General features: G+C 38.7%; 3 protein-coding genes across 3 annotated transcripts in view; 2 read left to right on the top strand and 1 right to left on the bottom strand.

The window, feature by feature from the left end:
- Nucleotides 1–20,000, top strand: part of LOC138051045 (uncharacterized) — a 53,994-nt gene that overhangs the window by 32,799 nt on the left and 1,195 nt on the right. The window contains exons 3-6 of the mRNA XM_068897236.1: nucleotides 1,564–1,694; nucleotides 2,401–2,491; nucleotides 18,899–19,002; nucleotides 19,409–19,538. Of these exons, the coding sequence (XP_068753337.1) occupies nucleotides 1,564–1,694; nucleotides 2,401–2,491; nucleotides 18,899–19,002; nucleotides 19,409–19,538 (456 nt within the window). The remainder of the gene's footprint in view (nucleotides 1–1,563; nucleotides 1,695–2,400; nucleotides 2,492–18,898; nucleotides 19,003–19,408; nucleotides 19,539–20,000) is intronic.
- On the top strand, nucleotides 5,149–6,988 carry LOC138051139 (golgin subfamily A member 6-like protein 2). Its single transcript, XM_068897331.1, has 3 exons — nucleotides 5,149–5,200; nucleotides 5,330–5,391; nucleotides 5,872–6,988. Exons 2-3 carry the CDS (start codon nucleotides 5,345–5,347, stop codon nucleotides 6,638–6,640), a joined length of 816 nt encoding a protein of 271 aa, XP_068753432.1. The 5' UTR covers nucleotides 5,149–5,200; nucleotides 5,330–5,344; the 3' UTR covers nucleotides 6,641–6,988.
- LOC138050943 (uncharacterized) lies at nucleotides 7,425–9,038 on the bottom strand. The gene is made up of 2 exons (XM_068897189.1): nucleotides 8,375–9,038; nucleotides 7,425–8,105 (listed from the first exon to the last, which is right to left on the bottom strand). The coding sequence occupies exons 1-2, from the start codon at nucleotides 9,036–9,038 to the stop codon at nucleotides 7,756–7,758; spliced, it is 1,014 nt and encodes a 337-aa protein (XP_068753290.1). The 3' UTR covers nucleotides 7,425–7,755.

Genomic DNA, 20,000 nt, shown 5'->3' with positions numbered 1-20,000 from the left:
ACGTACTCTGAAGGCGCTGTAATAATATTAGAATAGGGGCGCTTCTCAAAATAGGGGAGCTTATAAGAATGGGGGCGCTTATTCGGAAGGGGGCGCTTATCGGAAGGAAGGCGTTAAATCGAATCATTAAGGTAAGACGTCAAGTAAAAATTAATTTTATTTCTGAGCTGTTTTTTGGCGTTGGTCGGCATTCAAGAGCATTCAAATCGAAATAGTTTTCGAGAAAACACTGCGCTTAGAAAGTATTTTACGGATTTCTGGAATTCTTATATATTTTACTTGAAGAAGGCCGGTTTTATAGCCTGCCGAAATACTGTCCCAGGCATGAAAAACGCGAATGGTGTCGAGAATATTACTTGGAGACTTAACGGTTTACTTGAATGCTATACATTACCATTTCTGTTTCTTACCTTAGATAGTCTCCCCTGTATTCTCCTTGTTGCAACTTCGGAACATGAAGGAGTGAAATTTCTGTTTCTAGTAACGGAAGCTGTATCAAATTCAAGCCAATTTTTTGTATTATTTTTGGGGCGATTTAGATTTATAAACTTCATTATGTCAGAAAACATTTGCTATTTTTTTCTCTGGCTCAGTTCAGTTTCAAAATTCATTGACAATAATCCGTGATTACAAGCCGAATCTTAAAAAGTCTTAAAAATGTAACTTTATGCTGAAGGGAAACAAAAGTTTAAGTCATAAGCATAAACATAAGCATTAGAAAAAGGAATCGTTCCATTTTCTTATGCTTATGCTTATGCTTACGTCACGTTTATAACTGTGTTAGCCTGTTCCAGGCTCCCAGATAGTCGCGAAAACGAAAACAACCCCAAGCCCCCACTCATTTTCGCACGCATTTTTTTTTCTTTCCCAACTATCTGGGAGCCTGGAACAGGCTATGACTATGTAAACCGGGTGCAACATAAACATAAGCATAAAACCGAGGTGTCAGCTGTTTTTGATGCCAACGGATATTTAAGTTAATAGTGCCTAAGATGGCGTCCGAAGGTACTGTTTTCTTTTACGAGAAACTTGGCATGCTGGGGCGGTTGGCAATTATCCCTGCCAAATCACCATCCGCTGGTTGCAGTTCCCGAGTCTCCTTATTCTTTCCTCTTTTTTCTTGTTCCCTGTCTTTTCGCCGTCGTCTTCTTCTATGAAGCAGAAGGAGTATAGTAGGAGGAGAATTTCTTCTTCTTCCGTCATTTTGGAAACGTTGCACGTCCCATTCTCCAGCTTGTTTTTTCTGGAGCTAACTGCGCTTGCGTATGTCACTTTTCTTATGCTTATGCAACATGTGCGAACTTCGTTATGCTTATGCTTATGTCGCAGTGTAAACCAGCCTTCAGAGTCTTGGGAAAACTTTCCTTTGACCTGTGATAGTCTGGAATTTGAAGTTTCCATTAATCCATAACTGGGTTCAGGTCTATAATTTATCTCTCCCAACGTCAAAACGTGCTTTCTTTCAGTGAGTTACTTTTGTATGCTTTATACTTGCCTAAAATTCAGTCTTATTGAAATCGCACTAAGTGTCAAGTGTACTGTTTTACTTGTTTTCTCACCAAGGTGTGCCAATATAATACTGAATCAGTTTCTCAAAGTACCTACCCATGCGCGGATACGGTATCGAAATTCCAAGTAAACAGTGATGGAAGCACAAGCATAATTTATAAACCATACACTTCAGACGTTCAAAGGTGTGTAAATCCTTAAGTCTCTTCCTAAAGAAACTCCCCTTTCCTCGTAAACCGTATTTCTTCCTTGCTGAGAGGATGAAATCTTTGGTGCGATATTCATTGCAAAGGTTGTTGCCCCAATGAACATAAACCACCTAAACATTCTCATCCCCAGCGGTAGTCCAGTTCGGCACCAAGAATAACGAACTTAACGGCTGATTAGGTGTCGTCATAGTAATAGTAAAATTGCAATAATAATAATAATAATAATAATAATAATAATAATAATAATAATAATAATAATAATAATAATAATAATAATAATAACAACTTTATTTAAGTCTCAAGGTCATTTAGCCGAGCACGCGTGCTCTACTAATTGGGGAGACTATAAATCAACTGAAATCAGAACAAGTCAAATCAACTGTTGGTTTTTCAGTTTGAGGAGAAGGGAAACCGGAATACCCGAAGAAAAACCTTTCTGAGTAGAGCAGAGAACCAACGATTTCAATCCACATGTGCCGTCGAATCCGGGAATCGTTCCTAGGCCACATTGGTCCGGGAAGACGAGTGCTTTCACCACTGCGCCAGCCCTGCTCTGTTGGCATCGTGGCCAAACACGCACAAGTGATACAGAAGATATATCCATGCCATTGGTCAGCTTAAAAGACACTACTGCAGGATTACCTCAAACCTATTTTAATTCTCGGTTCATTTTGTTTTGCAGATTCTTTACAATCACCCTTGTTTGTGAGGCGGAGGAATATCCGGGAAAAACAAGTGGTGTCGCAGAAACACACATACAAGAGCCTCACTATGTATGTAAGTTCAGTAATACTGTGCGCTGATATATCGCAGGTGTTTTGGTTAAAAGTGGAGATTTATGATAGGCTGGATTGAAATTCTAATTGGTGAAAAAAGTCGGATTTTGGGGTTCGTAGATGTCGAATTAATGAGATGCATCAATCAATAAATCAATCAATCAATCAATCGCTTATTTGAACACTGTAAAAATTCAATCAGGTTGCGGTACAATCATCATAAAATACACATTCTTAATATTACTCTTACATGTTGAATTAATAATTTGAATGCTATGTATTTAACTTAGCTAAATGAAGGTTTAATCATGTAAGGTTACGGTAGACCTTCACGTGTGTCCTTTGCAAAAGTTCTTTTTAACGCTCTTTGTTAGGCGCAGCAGCCATAAATTACACTCACTTTCCGGTAAATACATTCATTTTCTTTTTCATTTTATCTAACTGGAGAAAGAACTGGGCCCTAGAGCTCTGTGCGACCGATGTCTCTGTGATCGAATTTATCGGGTATCGAATTCTAATGCAAAGGGGAGACCTCTGTATGATGTCATTCACAAGGCGTTTATTGTCAAAACCGTGTGAGGCTTTTTTGATATTCCGATTGGTTGAAATTTACCGAGGTTAAGTCGAAGGTCATTGCGGGATTACAATTTTTAAAAAACGGAAATCCCTCATACGCTATTTAAGAGTGGTTTTTTTGGGAAAATTCGAAAACGGATTCATGAATCCCAAAATGGATTTTACGTTTTTTAGGGAAATCCAAAAACGGATAATAGTAATAATAATAATAATAATAATAATAATAATAATAATTGGAAAGGTATCGAAAGACTACTCACGAAAGACTACTCGGCGAAAGACTGGGCGAAAGACTACCCACGTCTTAGAGAGACTGCAGAAGGCCGTTTTATCGGCGACGCTCAATATTGCAAGAACTTTCAAAGTAGTAACATGATGATGTTAATATCAAGATTGATAGATTAGCCATGGACAGTTATCGGCATAAGTTTTAGACACCTAGATTATGATTTTATTTATGTATTTATTTATTTATTATTTTAAGTTTCGCTTAGCTCACAGGCTACGCTATGCGACCTGTGTTGATTTCTGACACTGTGCATACAGATAGTTTTATTGCACAATAATAATAATAATAATAATAACCTATATTAACGTGTAATGTGTATCTACATGTAGTTTACATAAGCTAGTAAACTAATAGCAGAAACCCATAAGGGTTGAAACGTGTAACGCGCGTTCACCCTTTCCGAATATTCAGTGCGAACTGTTTGGTTGAATGTTTCAGTGCTAAGTACCATATTTGGAAACCCCTCGCTCTTGTTGTGCCAAATATGGTACTTAGCAAATTGAATATCCAGAAGCTTGTTTCCCAGCACATAAGGGGCCGTTACACGTTCCAGCCCTTATGGGTTTCTGCTAATAGTCCATTTCCGAGTTGCTGCATGCCTCAATTTCAAAGCGAGTCCTGTTGCACAACCATTCAAATGGACATGAGTTGCGTATTCCTATGCAAATGAAACTGATTTCCCTTACAATAGTTGAGCACCAAGACTCACTTTGAGACCGAGACAAACAGTTCCGTACTGGGTGTATTTTACCCAAGGCGAGGACTTCAAGCTAACCGCGGAACTGTCCCAAAAAGTGCGCTATTCTCACAACCAGGGAATCAAAGACAGCGTAAATGAAGCAATGCTGCATATGTAAATAAAAGAAGATTTATTTTCAAAATAAAATTTGTGTCTTTGAAGTAACCAAGACGCGAAAGCAGTAAAAATACCCCATTTTAAGAGCCTGCTGACACGTAAACAAGCACAGTGACCCCATTTTTTTATTGCATTTTTTAATGTTTATATCGTGAATGTTAATTATGCCAAGTTTCCAAAAAAGTTTGATAGTAGAACAATTTCAAGAGAATTACCTTAAGCGAAAGTTTGTATAACACAACACGCCATATATTCTGGTGGCTACATCAAAAGCACAACCAGAAAATGTGTTTTATGTGAGTGAGAACTGTTGCGGTTGTCAACAACGGCTTAGGTCACGCACGGACAATTCGGTTTGTATGACAGTTATTAGTATCAGCAAGATGACGCGCAGGAAATTTGGCGAACTAAAATCTACAGAGGCATGAATGTGGCTCTTTCCCTTTTCCCTTGTACTATTTTTTTGTCTTCGCGATTTGTTGTTTTTCAGCTTTTGAGGAGGAGTCGAGTTCTTCTTAGCAAAGTCGAATGATTTTGCAGCTCGAAAAGTTAACTGCGCGGAGTCTGGGAACGAGTCTCGATTTTACTACAGTAAAACAGTTTTTAACTTAATGTTGCAAATTGTTCACTATTTTGAGGACGTATATGATACGGTTTCCAGTTTTGTTCGATGAAACTCAGTTTCAGACAATCCAGGTCAAAAGACCTCGGGACGCTTGTCAAATTTTGGGCGAAAAGTAGAGAATGTACTGTACATGCCTCCATCGTTGTGTGAACAACTTATGTTCTTCTTTCGCTGCCTTTTTCGCGGCCCCTTTCCCCTAGACAATAGGGAGCTTAAGATAAGGACGTTTTCGACGCGACGGCGACGTAAAGACCGATTAGGATTGGGGCGAGTTTAACTGCGCATGCGATTTCCAACATTCCCGCCGTCGCCCTCACGTCGGCGACGTCAGTTTGGGGATTTTGCCGTCGCAGTGAAAACGTGAGTATTTATACCGGTATTTCTTTCTTGTATTCTTCATTCCTTGCTTTTTTTTCAGTTTCTTTATTAGCACAACCCACCTGGGGATGTGCCAAGTAACTCTAGCGGCTTTTTGTGCTCTCTTCACAGATAAAACTCAGGAAAATGACCGAAGACTCTGAAGCTAGTTCAGTGAAGACAAAACAATCTAAGTAAGTCTGTAAAGATAAATAAGCTGTTACGTTCAACGAATTCTTTCTTGTAAAACGATTATATATATAATATATTTTACTGACTCCAATACATTTTTTTATTTCTTAGTAACATATTGAATCCGAATTTTCTGAGGCGATAAAGAATTTTGGAGTTCTGGAGGCTGCTAAAAAGTGCAGAGATAAATATTTTGTTTTGAATTTTTTCACACTTAGCCAACAAATCCACTACATAGCTCATCGATATGTAAATGTGCTCTTAAGGCTTGTATAACCACACTTGGAAATATTTCTTCGATGAAGTGCTGTGAATCTAGAGCAATAATTTATGTGGATACGTACAGTGCGTATTAAACAGAACAATTTCATCCAGCAAATATTCAATAAATCAATACAAGGACTCAGTCTGGAAGAGGAAAACTACTGTTTCCACCGTTTTTTAAATAAAGTGCTAAAATAAACTTTAATTCCCTCTTTCAGCACAATGGAGTGGACAAATCAACATGATACATTATTCTTGAGAGAGGTCAGGGGATCAGATCTTTTTGAAACCAGAAAGGGGAGCCCGGAGAGAGGAAAATTGTGGGATGAGATTGCCACAAGACTCAATAACCTCACCCAATGCAAATTCAATGTGAACAAAAGGTCGTTGAGAGATAGGCTCAATCTTCTAATGTCCAAATTCAAAGCAAAAAATAGGGAAGAAGAAAGAGCAAGTGGTATTAGTCCAGAAATACAAGAGATAGATACTCTGCTGGAGGAGCTGTGTGAAAAAGAGGAAGAAGCTAAAAATAAGCCTTCGACTGGCAACAAAAAGCAAAGCCTTCAGAAAGAGAAGGCAACTGCTGAAGAAATGCGGTACAAGGCAATGGAAACCATGGGAGAAACTCAAAAACGAGTGGAGAAAACAAATGGAGTGGTTCCAGCAAAGAAAAGCAGGAAAAGTACAGGAGATGCTATTGGATACTTGCAAAAGAAATCAGAAGAAGAGATGGCATTAAAAAGAGAAGAAATTGAAATAAGAAAGCAGGAAGAGGCAAGAGGATCTCGTATATCAGAGCAGCAAACAAAAATGCAGCAAGATATGCTAAAGATTATTCAGCAACAACAAGAAGAACAGCATAGACAGCAGCAAAGAAACCAACAGCAAACACTACAGTTTATGCAGTCTATGTTAAACCAGCAGCAGCAGCAATCACAGGCTATGTTAGCTTTGATTGAGAGGTTGGCTCCCAAGGAAAAGCGTTAACATTTTTTTATTGCAACTTCTCTTTTTCAACTATGGCACCATTGTAATTTTTCTCTTGTTAGTGACATAATTTTGCATTCAACTGTTCTTTTAACTCCATTTCTGCTAGAGTGGTAGTTGATTGTTGAGTTATCATTATCATAATCACATTTTTTTTTAGTTTCATTGATCCAGTTTGAATTTAGCTGTATTATGCATGTGTCAATCAGGTGATTACCCTATCAGAATACAGGCTATGAAAATATGTCATATATTAAATTGAGTCAAGTGATTATTGAAAGCCCTGACTACCTTGCAAAATATAAATTTGATTTGATTTTTTGAACTGACAAAAATTATTGTATTGTGAAAAGGTTGATTTCTTCAATACTTACATTTGTGTAAACAATGTATACCTTGTTAAACTTGATATTAGAGATGCCTCAACTTTGAAAGTACTTGCCTTTATCAGCATTAAACTGGGCCCAGTTGTTCAAATGGCGGAAAGTGCTCCTCCTCTAAAGAAATCGTTATAGTGATTTATGTGCTGGATAACACTATCTGACTTTTGAACAACTGAGCATTGAACTAAATGGCATGCCATTTGTCGTATAAGTGGATGCCATAGTAACAACTGCTTTCATTTTTTGTGGAACAATATGTCTGCTTTGTATAATACAATGTATGATCTTTTATAGGTTGTGCTGTTTCCCAAAGCAGGGAGGGTGGGGTGGGCGGGGAGGTTTTAGTCTAGATTAGGGAAACCAGGAATTGCCACTAAAACTAAAAATCAAATCGACAAGTTTGAATTTACGCAACTTAGCCGAAAAGCTACTCTAGGATAGTGGCAAAGGGATTTTGGGAAGTTAAGTCTAGTAGAAGGTAGCAAAATTCAGCTGAACTAGCTCTGGTATAGATTAAGGATTCCAGGGTCCCAGCAGGACACTCCGCCACAAAAAATCCTAAAGTACCACCACCCCCTCCCCCCACCCCCCAGGGCTGATTCTGGGAGGAAAGTGTTGACCAGTTGTGTGACCAGGCAGTAACCGAATAAATATAGCGAATGTTTTAGGTCACCTGAAATACTCCTGGAGGCTTGGGGGGTCTAATTCAAAAAATTCTGAGGTTTGATTACCTTATAGGCATGTTAGGGCATTTCGCATGAGAGCACATACGACATATGTTTTACCAATATTACTTAAGCCAACTTTTAGGTTCTTTTTAAAATCAAGGAATTTAAAATAGTTTAAAATGTCTCCAAATAGCCACTCCACTGACACTCGAACAGAGCTCATGGATCCATTGAACATCTCCATCTGAGGTGTGAGAGCAGCACCTTTGAATGGTCCTTGCACGTGAACCCTGAGGGGATATGCAGGATCCCCATATATGCATAGAGGCTGACCCCCTGTCGAAAATGCATGGCGTTCCAAGTCATGCAAGAGACCAGATTCTGCCAGCATACCTGCATCATGCCTTTTGCCCTCTGGAAGAAGAAGTTAAAAGTATTAGGTTTGTTTCATGGAATATCATTGTTTTTCATCATGCAACGCTTCTGTAAAATGGTGTCATGAGATCAACCTTTCATTGCCCTGATCACTACAGGCGTTTGTCGTAGATTATACTATAAAACAGACACTTGAAGGGGGAAACAACTACCCTCCGAAACCATGTTTGTACCTTTTCCGTTTGAGTTGCTATTTTCATAAACCTGACATTTAGTTATAAATAAGAGCAAGTTAAAAAGATCTTTACCTACGGGGCCGTAAAGGTTTGCGATCAATCCATTCGGTAAGGCAACAGATTGGAATTTAATGGCGTGCACCCGTTTATGACCATTATACATCATCCTCTGGTGCTCGTCTGGTCTGGCTATAGGTCTCACAGTGCCATCAACAAAGCCAAAACAGTTCTGGAGAGCAGCCCCTTTAGTGTGAACTGATCGAGCATAAGTATCCAATGCAGGTGGGTTAAGCAGTGCGTCATTCCACCGGGTTATGCGATGTCCATGGATGGTGTAAATATAATCAATCACATGATTTGTGACCATGGATAGCACCGGTACTGGTTTGCCGAAACGAGGTACCATGTCGCCAAATCTACAAGGATAGGCGAGCCGTCTTAGGAGTATGCAAAGGCCTTCCATTCCACTTACTATGCTTCCCTGGCGTAGTTTGAAGGTAGGTGGGATCTGCAAGGCTTCTGCCAGAGTCGGAAGGTCTTTTTTCTCAAACCTAAATTCGGCCTTACACTCTGCCTCACTCATGTTGTTCAGGTCAAAGCAAGCGTACTCGTAGTAAGGAAAACTTGGATTTCTCGACGGAAACATGTCGTAAAGGAGAACGAAATCTTCATCGTTGATCAAATTATCGTCGTAGTAAAGAATGAGAAGTTGTCGAAAATCTTCAAATGCGGCCATGTTACAAACAAAAGCGATTGAATCTCAGAAAGTACAGCCGATGTACTCGACGAAGTCTCGGACGCCGTCATGAGAATCTTAAGCAAATTAATTTTGGCGCGAGAACGGCAACCTCTGGCCCAGTCCACCTGGGCTGTCACGTCGCCGTCACCGCGAAAACGTCCGCATCTTAAGCTCCCTAATGTTGAAACATGCGAGCGATAGATGAACGGATCTTGATTTCGGAGACCGTGAAAATCAACATTTTAATTGGTGGGAGGGGGGAAGCGGGAATTGTGCCAACAGTTTTGACCAGGATTGTAAGTATTATGAAATCGGAGTTCCTTAGATTGTACGAGCTATTATTTTTCTGGAATAACACTTGGATGTAGTCTGGACATAGCTCATGCTTTACTCTAAACATGAGTTCATGTAGTTCATGTTGAAAATACTGGTGAGAGAATACCCTAAGTTTTAAACAGTTGAAAATACTGGTGAGAGAATACCCTAAGTTTTAAAGTTTGCATACAAAATGTTAGTGTTTTTTAGACTTAGCCTCCCAAATGGTACATAGTGCTTTTTCATAACATAGCAGCATCTACAGTAGTTCTGAAGGTTGCATCAAAATGTTATAGGGTTTTTTAGACTTAGCCTCTTAAATGGTTCATAATGCTTTTTCATAACATAGCAGCATCTGCAGTAGTTCTAAAGGTTGCATACAAAATGTTATAGTGTTTTTTAGTCTTTGCATCTCAAATGCTGCATTATGCTCTTTTCATAACACAACAGCTTCACGAATGCGCCAGTATCCGAACATGAACATGTTTCATACTTCACATGACTCTCGTTTCCCAGTCGAAAAACCACAGAACACTTGATGTGTGTCGTTTAGAATACCTTTTAAAACCTCATCTATGCGTCAGTGTTCGAATATAAACACGTTTCATATTTCGCATGAGACTCGTGTCTCAGGCGCACGCTTCGGAACACGTAGCGTGTTGTCTGACTGTACTTCACGTTAGTGTATATTACCTGTATAAAATCCCGTTCTTGACGACACGATACATCTTCGACTGTGAAAAATGTGACAACTATCGTATTCATAGCGTGCGATTCTCGAAAATCAGAGCATACTTGACGTAACCATCAGTATTCTGGAACGTTCACGTCAGAAGTGGCGTCGTGCATCTGGTGTTCCAGTCGCAAACTCTGGAACAACTGAGAGTATTCGAAAATGTTCGAGTCATAAATGATCACTGTTTCTTCGAAGAAAATCTCATGTAACATAAATCTACCAAAGCGTGCTCCGTACGGTTTATCGAACACTTCGAGTCATTCACGAGTATTCAAGTTGAATACGGTAAAACAGGCCGGATTCTAATAGAATATTCCAGGTGTGTTTCGAGTCGGCCGTAATCGAATACGTCAGAAAATTCCGTTATACGTGGCGTGCGCCGATCCGTATTCGAGCGAATTCGGGCCCGAATATTTGGCTCTTTATGCAGTGCTTCCTACAGCTAAAAAAGTAAACTGCAATTATATCCTCTGTAATCGATTTGTACCTTAGTACGCATGTTTTTCGTCATTTCTTTTTATCGATTGTGATGTTTTTTTTCCTGGTGGCATTTTCGTTGAAGAATTTCTCCAAAACAAACCACAAAAATAACCGCTTTTTTTGCACGCAGTTGCACGCAACTCTGGGTTTGTTTGCTTGAGTTGTCATGGAAAGTAATCCTTCTTCGGATTTTGCTTTTTTTTAGACGCTGAAGAATCCATTGATCCGAGATCACAAATCCGTTTTTGGATTTTCCGAAAAAATAAAAAATGCACCCTTAGGTTGGTATCTTTGGATTTTCATACCCTATCAATCCGCTTTAGGAGGGTATATTGTGGTTTAATTTTGTTTTTGATTTGAATCGTTCATTTTTTCCCAAACCAATTTAAGTTTTTTAAACTGTTATTAAACTGTCAAGTTTTTTAAACTTGTTATTTGTCTCTGATGCTATCAAAGAAAATAATAATTATTTATGTGTGTTTAGCTAAGGTTAAATTCTCGGCTTGGTGATGAGGGTTAAGCTCTCAATTTGATTTACAAGTTTATTTGAAACAGTTAGCATTTCAGGAGGTGTATGACTACTCAGACTGCCTACAAATAGCGTTGATAAACAGTGTTTAAGTCTATAAAGTACCCATTTCAAATAGCGCTGAGGAGCAGTATTTAAGTCTAAGCACCCATTTTAAAACGGTTATCGTTTACGGTTAGTCTGCGGTCTGCAAGTGTCAGACACTGTACTCTAGGTAAGGGATTGGCACGCATCGTAGTGATTGGAGTAATCTCTTATTTGCAGTGTTTAGTCTAAAACAACTGTTGTCTTGGTTTTTCGGTTAAGAATATTGGCTCATTGTTGGTGGAAGTAAAGCAGTCTTTCACATGTAGGATAAAGGGGTTAAGCTTTTAAAGAAACTGTAGTGCTCTGTCAGTGGGGAAGTGAGAATTGAGTTGAAATGGTAAATTGATCACTGTAAAGAAATTTGAAAGCTGACGTTTCGAATGTATACAAACGGGTGTTGAGAAATATGCAATGTCTGTGAGTAGTAGTGTTGTGTAGAGGGAGTGGGCATTAAATGGGGGATAGATTTCTGAAGGAAGGGTGGGGTAGGATCGAGGTACTCGAGAAGATCAGGGAAGGGTTGGTGAGTAGAAGGGGGGAAAAGTTCCAAAGTAATTTAGCTTTTTTATCTACGCATTTGTGTGTGTTTCATGTTTTGTATATGCACGCTTCTTTCTTATTCCGCCAAATTGTCATTTTGTTTAATCTACGTTTCTCGAGTATTCGCTTTAGTTTACGTTTAAGGACGTTCGCGCTAATTGTTTGTGCGCAACGTTACTGCGCAGGTAACGCGACTGTAATATGTCACGCATTACTTCGAGCATTAGAGAAGTTGAGGTTTTAAAACCTTTGCAAAAACCGTGGACGATAAGTCTTGCACAGCGTTAGATCAGAGAACATCGTGATCAGTCAAAATTGATTTAAAATATTTATGAAAGTCAAGTAGACTACTGCACGAATGATATTCGCGAGGTTTTATCAGTCGTGCACTAGTCTACTTGACTTTCACACAGATTTTTCAAGCATCAGTTAAAATAACATGGCGACAAAAACGCCGAGGAAAAAAATCCAGGCCGGCAAAAGAATGGCACATTTATTTCCGAATCATCATCAAAATTCAAAGAGAAGTGAGCGGGAGGATGGAAAAGCTCTGGCGAAAAGGTAGCTGATCGAGTAGACTAGTGGCTGCAAGTTTGGAAAACTCGAGGACGAACCGTTGCGTAAATTTAATGGGGCTGTTTCTTTTTAATGTTTTTATTACCCTACGAACTTAAGTTCAACGTGAATGCATGTTTTTAAAGTTCTTTTCCTTTACTTTCTTGAAAATTGATCAGTATTTTCGTCCTCGTCCGCTTGAATATTGCGGACCTGCGTGGAAACAATCAGCGATTGAATTTCACAAAAAACACACTCCAGAGGATGAGCATGACAGCAATGGAGAGATATTATACAAAACACCAACCAAATGAAGATGACCCCTGCTTAAAACTTCGTTGCTATGCTCGAGAAAGGTTTTTTTTTTTCGGTAAAAACCTCTCATCTCTTCAACGATCGATCCTCTCTTGGGTTCCAGTCCTTGCCCGACAGGTCACGCAAAAGCGTGACAAACGAACTTTTCCAAGAGCTTTGCAAAATCACATCGCTTTTACTCGTTCAGATCATCGGTGACCCCTATTTTTTTAATCATGAATCACTTACTTTACTTGCTATCTACAAAATAGGATGAAATGAAAAAATTCTCACCGTAAGAAGCTATCTTTTTTTAACATTTTCCTTCCTCGTGCCATCGAATTCCGGTAGTGGTTCCAACGGATAGAGCTTACGAAAACGCTCGTCGAGGATGAACTCTACTGTTTACCACATTCCTAGCGGCATACAATTATCTAAAAATCTCACTCCTAAAAACCTATGCACGGAAACTTTCACTCCAACAGTTTATTTTTATGATTTTCGATGGATGAGCAGATGAGCCTACATCTCGCTATTATGACCGATTTCTCGAAATTAAGGCATTTTTCCACTGCCATTTTCTCCGAAACAAAGTCGGTGACCCCCATTTTTTTTTCATTTTTGGAGTAAGTACTTTATGACCTAACTCTAGGCGAGAAATGAAGAAAATCTCACCGCAGGAAGATTTTCGCGTGAACGTCCTTAAATGCACGTTGTAGTCCGCTGTTTTTGTTTACCATATAGATCACCTAACAGAAAGAATGCAAATGCTCTATTGAGGCTCTTTTTTCCCCTGGAGACAACGTTTGCAGCAAAAAACATGACAGATGCATATACGATTTAGGTGTATTGTTCTTGTTTGTGTGTGTGTTTTTGGCTGGTTTCCATCCTAAGGTATCTAAGGCCCGTTTCAAACGTCGAACTTTTCATGTGCCGAATCTAATGCAAATGAGCGAAAATAATAGATTTTCTCATTTGCATTAGATTCGGCACATGAAAAGTTCGACGTTTGAAACGGGCCTAAGACTGCCACTTTGTCCCTTTCGATTGCACATTTTTCAAAAAACAGGGATAATTGACTTGAAACCCTTTAATTAATGACCGACCTTAATATTGCGTCTCTCAACGTACGAGGTTTAGGAAATTGTCAAAAGAGGAGAGACATTTTCAATTGGCTTAGAGCAAAGCCGGGCTTTTCAATTTATTTTCTACAAGAAACGCATACTTCAGAAAAATCAGTATCGATTTGGTTAGCCGAATAGGGCTATAGAGCTCTTTTTAATCGTTGCAATAGTGCCAGTGCAGGAGTAGCTATCCTATTTAACAACAATTTTTCCTTTGGACTGGAATGTTCGTTATATGTGAGATCACATTAGATAGAAAAGTTATTACATTGGCCAACATATACGCTCCAAACGAGGACAATCCGCAGTTTTTTTGAGGACATCTTTAACCATTTGGAAATTTTTAAGTGCTAAGAAATTATAATTGGTGGCGATTTCAACCTTGTACTGGGTTTAGGCAGGGGAAAAAAGGGAGGTCTGGCCAAAACACATACAAAGGCACTAAAAGTAATTAAACTGTATGCAGCTAAACTCGATTTAATTGATGTATGGAGAGTCCTAAATCAAGATGCTCGTAGATATACGTTGCGCCGTAGAAACCCTGAAATTCATTGCCGTCTAGATTTTTTTTCTGGTGAGCCAGAGTGTAATGTCCAATGTTAAAGACAATGATACCTCAACAGGCTGCACGACAGATCACTCCTTGATAGCTATTAAAAGGAGAAGGATTTTGGAAGCTAAACACGCCTTTTCTCAAGGAAACTGAATATATAAATCAAATACGAGAAACAATTGAACAGGTGAAACTGGAATACCAAGAGGACAAGTACGTAAACCCCGCTCTAATGTCGGAGATGATTAAACTTAAGATTAGAGAAAAATCAATACGCTATGCTAAAAGTAAAAGTCCAAAATGTTGCGAGAAGCGGAACAATTGGAGTCTTTAGTGAATAATCTTCAAAAGGACATGGAAAACAGAAAAAAAAGAGGACAAAGAAACCATTACAGTTCAAAGAAAGTTAGATGAAAAAACAAGAGAGTTGGAGAAAATAATTGAGTATAAAACAAAAGGTGCCATCTTGTGATCAAAATGTAGGTGGCATAATGAAGGTGAAAAGAATACGAAGGGTTTTTTTTATCCTAGAAAAGAGACATTACAAAAACAGTGTAATCACTCAACTCAAGCTGGGCGACACCGATTTCATCACTTCAGACAATGAAATTTTGAATGAATGCGAAACCTTTTATCGCAACATTTACAGCTCCAAAACAAATTCCCTTGATAGTAGCCACCTCTTTTTTGACGCTACGGGTCTTCAATCCTTGGACCCTGAGGAAAAGGAAAAATATGAAGGCCCCCTAACTAAGGTGGAATGCTTACAAGCACTAAACCTGGGTCGGATGGCCTGCCTGCAGATTTTTATACAGTTTTTTTGGAACAATTTAGCCGATTGTTTAGTAAACTCGATCAGTTATGCTTATCAGCTGAGTCACTTTTCAGTTAGTCAGAGACGAGGAATAATTAAATTAATACCCAAAAAAGACATGTCTTGTTGAAAATTGGCGTCCGATAACACTCCTAAATACCGACTACAAAAATTGCAGCTAAAAGCAATTGCGAAACGTCTTAAAATTGTGATCCCAAAGATAGTTAACAATGACCAAACTGGCTTTATTAAAGGTCGTTTTATTGGAGAGAATATAAGATTAATCGAATCTTTCAACTTCGGTTCATCAATTATAAATTGGATTAAGCTATGTTGCCAGAATAGAGAGAGCAGTCAGGCAGGGCTGCCCTTTGTCTCCCTACATTTTATTCTTTGCGTGGAACTTGCGGCCGAAAAAATTAGACAAAAAAAGACTATTAAAGGAATCTCGGTGCAGGGCGAATAAATAAAAATCAGCCAGTTTGCTGACGACGCTACAATTATACTAGACGGCTCTAAAGAATCATTCACAGCAGCTCTACAAGATTTAGTGCAGTTTAGTTCTATCTCTGGTTTACGACTTAATAACAAGAAAACAGAAGTTTTGTGACTAGGTTCCAAGGCCGGATGCAACAAAGTTTTTTGCCCAGAAAAAAATCTTAAGTGGGTTAATAAAGTTAAATCCTTAGGAGTCTGGAAATCCACAGATTCTGAAGCAAGTATAAAAGCAAATTAGAAGGAAAAATAGAAAAAGTACAACATATCTTTAGCTCCTGGAAATACCGGAGACTTAGCCTGTTACGGAAAATAACTGTGCTAAAGAGTGTTGTTGCATCTCAATTTTGTGTATATGTTCTTGCCCCCCTGATTTAGAATTCACTTGTGATCCTTGCAATCTGATTGGCTGTCAGCAGTGCGATTTATTCCCAAATTGCACTGTTTTTTGCTCTAACTTGCATTATTTCCCCAGCCAATGAGAAAGGAACACTAAAACAAAACAACCAATCAGATTTTAAGGTGACCAATCAAATTGCAAGAAAAAGAAAGACAAAGAAAACCATTGGTTTTGACTAAAATTCTTATTTTAGCGATCGAGTAATTATTGTGTGATGTCTAAATGGATTAAATAAAGTGGTAATTGAATTTCGTGCGTGCAATTATTGGTCTGAAATCATACTTGTAATTTCAAATCACACGCATGATTTCAGACCAAATTGCATTCCACTCAGTTCAATTACCAATTTCGCTTGAAAAACCGATACTGTACTCATCGCTTCGTGATGAAAATCAACGTAAACAATGTTTTCCTTAATATATGCCTCGCTACCTCACATATTTTGTAAAACTAGCTGAAAAAAACGAAGAGGGCCTGAAAACGTTTGCAATTGCGTATTGACAGAGATTCTGACATATTTCAACAATCACATTTATAGGCTTTTTGTGTGAATTGGATGTCCAGTTGTGAGCTGCTTTGTTTGACTGTGAAATTGCAGTTGAGTAGGAGAATTTACAACGCCTTAGGTTTACTTGTTAGCTAGTAAAGATTTTTTCTGTTCTGAACTGAAGAGAGAGAGAGAGAGAGAGTAAAGATTGTCAGTCAAACGGAAAATGTTGTGAAAGAGATTACTGTGCACGTAATTTAAGTTCTAGTTGTTGATTAAAATTGTTGGGTATTGTTTTCAAGGCTTACTTGTTTACTGCTGTCAGCTCAGAGGTGTTTGATCACTGTAAACTGTACACACTAATGACGATTAATTTTGTACTTTATACAGAAGCAAGATTATTTCCATAAACACTATACACTCTTTTTTTGTATAAGAACCTTTTCTATAAGAAATGCGTTGAGGCTGAGAAAGTTAACCAAAATTATAAGAACGTATTAAGAACATTCCTCAGGCTGAGATAGTCGATTGAGAACGTTTTTATTTTGGTGTTTGTATTTTAAGTGAGGGCTTGGAGACGGGAGCTCCGATTTCAGGCTTGGCGGCTAAATCTATATATTATAGCTTTAATTGGATGAAAACGCTAAAAAATCAAACAAGTTTCAACACTTTTAAGAGACCTTGTTATTAGAAGGATTGACACTACAGCAGTTTACCACGTAACACCAATGTTATGGTACCATGTGAAACACCAATTATTGCTGAACAAGATGCAGTCGTTGTAGGGCTTTCCTGTTTCCATGGTAACTTTTTACGCACAAAAATGACCGTATCTTTTTCATTAATAATTGGTGTTTGGTGTGGTACCATAACATTGCTGTTAAGCTATAAAGTGTTGCAGCGTCAATCCTTCTAATTAGAATAGACTTAACTGATTAGAGTGTAATGGAAAGTGCTAGTTTTCTACCCCATATGGACCATGTGAGCGTTAGCCCCACTAATGGGAAATGGGTCCACGCAAGGACAGAGCAAGACTCAGACCAGGATGGGAATTGAACCCACGACCCACTTTTTTTGTTATTTAGTTTATTTAGTCACCTCGTGTTTTCCACAGACCCCGGCACCCCTCGTCCCGTCTTTTCCACCAAACGCAATGGCTTCTCTACTCGAAGGGAATGTTATCCTCAGGATTCGGGAAAGCTTCGGATTTTCCAACTGTTTCCCGTTGCAGCCAAAATTGCAACGCGAGCGACAAAATGTGACCGTGTTAGGTTTCTGTCACAAATAGGACAACCTCTTCGTTCGAGAAACGATTGCTCAATCTCCTGAAAGATAACTCCGCAATACTCCAATACGCTTGAAAACAGAATATTGCAATTGTCAAATTACATAGATTTAGTTACAAGAGATAAAATGGAATTAGTAAAATACACATCTGTATCACAAATACTCGAGCAGCCTTTGAAAGAAAATGGTGTAGGTTTTAGAATAGTAATCTTTTGTATCTGTTTAGTAACGTGCGATGCAGTAGTTGTAATATCTGTATTTTTTATTAAAATAAATACATAAATAATAAAAAAGATAACTCCGCTTCGCTTTACCAAAATTTGGAAGCAGTTGTGGTCGAAGAGTCACACAGTGGAGATGTGGACAGGGAAAAGGTATTTCTCTACTGCGTTTCAAGTTTGTGTGCTAAATCTCGCCATCGAAACCTTTTTTTTCCTGACGAACGAAACACATTTTGGACCTACAGAATATTCAGCTACGCTTTTCAGCATCTGCAGAAGTTGTTAGGATATTCCGGCGATGACTTCCTTCCATACATTTTTGGGAGTTTCTGCCTCGACTTCAGGCCACTTTGAAAATACCATGTCACTCTTTGTTCCCTCCCCCGCCACATATTTCAAAGGCATTGCTTTTTTTTTCTCTTGGAACCAGTGTAAGTCCCAAGAGAAACTGGAAACAGTGCAAAATTTGGGGGGACAAGCAAAGAGTATTATTGTATTTTCTGAAGTGGCCAAATGGAAATACCAGAAGCACATGACGTTGAAGCATGTAACTTGGAACTCTTTTCCTTGGAACAAAGCTGGGGATTTTAGGACACCAATTTCATGCCCAAATAAGATCAAAGCTCTACGAGCGGGAAAATGCGCAAGCTTCGTAACATCATGAAATATCAAAAATTTTAAACTAAAAAAAGCCCAGCTCTGAACCAGAGGTAAACGCTTTAAGGTCATGAGCTTCTGGAAATAAACAATGCGTTGCTTACTGTTTACATCAATGTTTGACTGCTCGCTCAGCGTGATATCAGGGAGGCGGCAATCGAATTTCTAAGGGAAGCGTGCAGGCTCTCCTTCTCTCTCTTCCACGGCGAAGACAGAGCGTGTTTGCAGGCTACAATTTTCCCGTGTATCTGACATTAAAAGTTTCAACTAAAATCTTTCGCAGGAAATGACTTTCAAATCAAAGTGTGCATGTGACGATGGCTGTCCCGTTCCGCCACAATCGGAGAGTAATAAACGCCTTAGTACAGGCAGCATTTTATTAATAGTGTGAGTATGATCATTTTCATCAGCGTATGTCTTGGACCTGAAAAATGATACTAAATGTCAAATTGGCACATCCAAGTGGAGTGATTAGCTTAACAGTGAAAATCAGGAATATTTTTGGGTAATGTCATGCTTTCATTGCCAGACCAGTTCTGTTGTCAGCACAATTTACGAAAAACCTTTCTTCCCAGCTTTAGGGAATTTTACCTAATAGTAGACGCTGTGAATTTACACAAAAGAGGAGAGTGATATCAGAGTGTTTCTTCTCAATCTCGTTGTCAAGATGTAGTTATTAAGCTTGCCTATTTAATTAACGCTGGAATGATTTCGCTTATTTTATTTTTTATCGCTTATTTTCCATAATTTTAATTTGGTTATATTCTTGTTTTTATTTTTCTTGCATTTCCAGGTTTTTCACATTACTCTTGTTATATCTTGTTGGTGGAATAGTCATTAAAAGGTATAAAATGGGAGTACAAACTATGCCAGAAATGATACCCAATTATGAGCTCTGGGCTCAAATTCCATCTCTCATCAAGGTAAGATGGGCTCTGGCTCCAGCAAGAGAACTTGAAATATCAAATTACTATTAGGTGCACGTAAATATGTTCCATGATCCTGTTTAGGGTTTTCCAAGCAAACTCTGCCTTGTCCTTTTTTTTCGGGTTTACACTCGACTGCTTGGCTGCAGTCTTCCTTTTCTACGTATGCCTGCGAAGCGAGAAATATGGAATGCTGTGTGCGACCCTTTCTCATATCCCCCCACCGGTTGATGAACGGTTGTGTGAAAGATATTGCTTTGCAAAGAATGGGCAATGTTTGGTCTGAATACAGTTTCCAAAATATGAAGAGCATTTCCTATTTGTGACTCATCCAAAATTGAATAAAACAATCTGACACGTGTGATGCAGAGAAAGCCAACCTGCTTGTTGCAGCTTCACTTCACTTCTACAAGACCCGAAGAGTACTATAAAAAGTATGACATTCATACCGGATTGTTT

The sequence above is a fragment of the Montipora capricornis genome, chromosome 1 (genome assembly GCF_036669925.1).
Source record: "Montipora capricornis isolate CH-2021 chromosome 1, ASM3666992v2, whole genome shotgun sequence".
Classification (NCBI taxonomy): Eukaryota; Metazoa; Cnidaria; class Anthozoa; order Scleractinia; family Acroporidae; genus Montipora; species Montipora capricornis.
The sequence above is the reverse complement of the archived record's forward strand: the minus strand, read 5'-3'. Positions and strand labels throughout refer to the sequence as shown.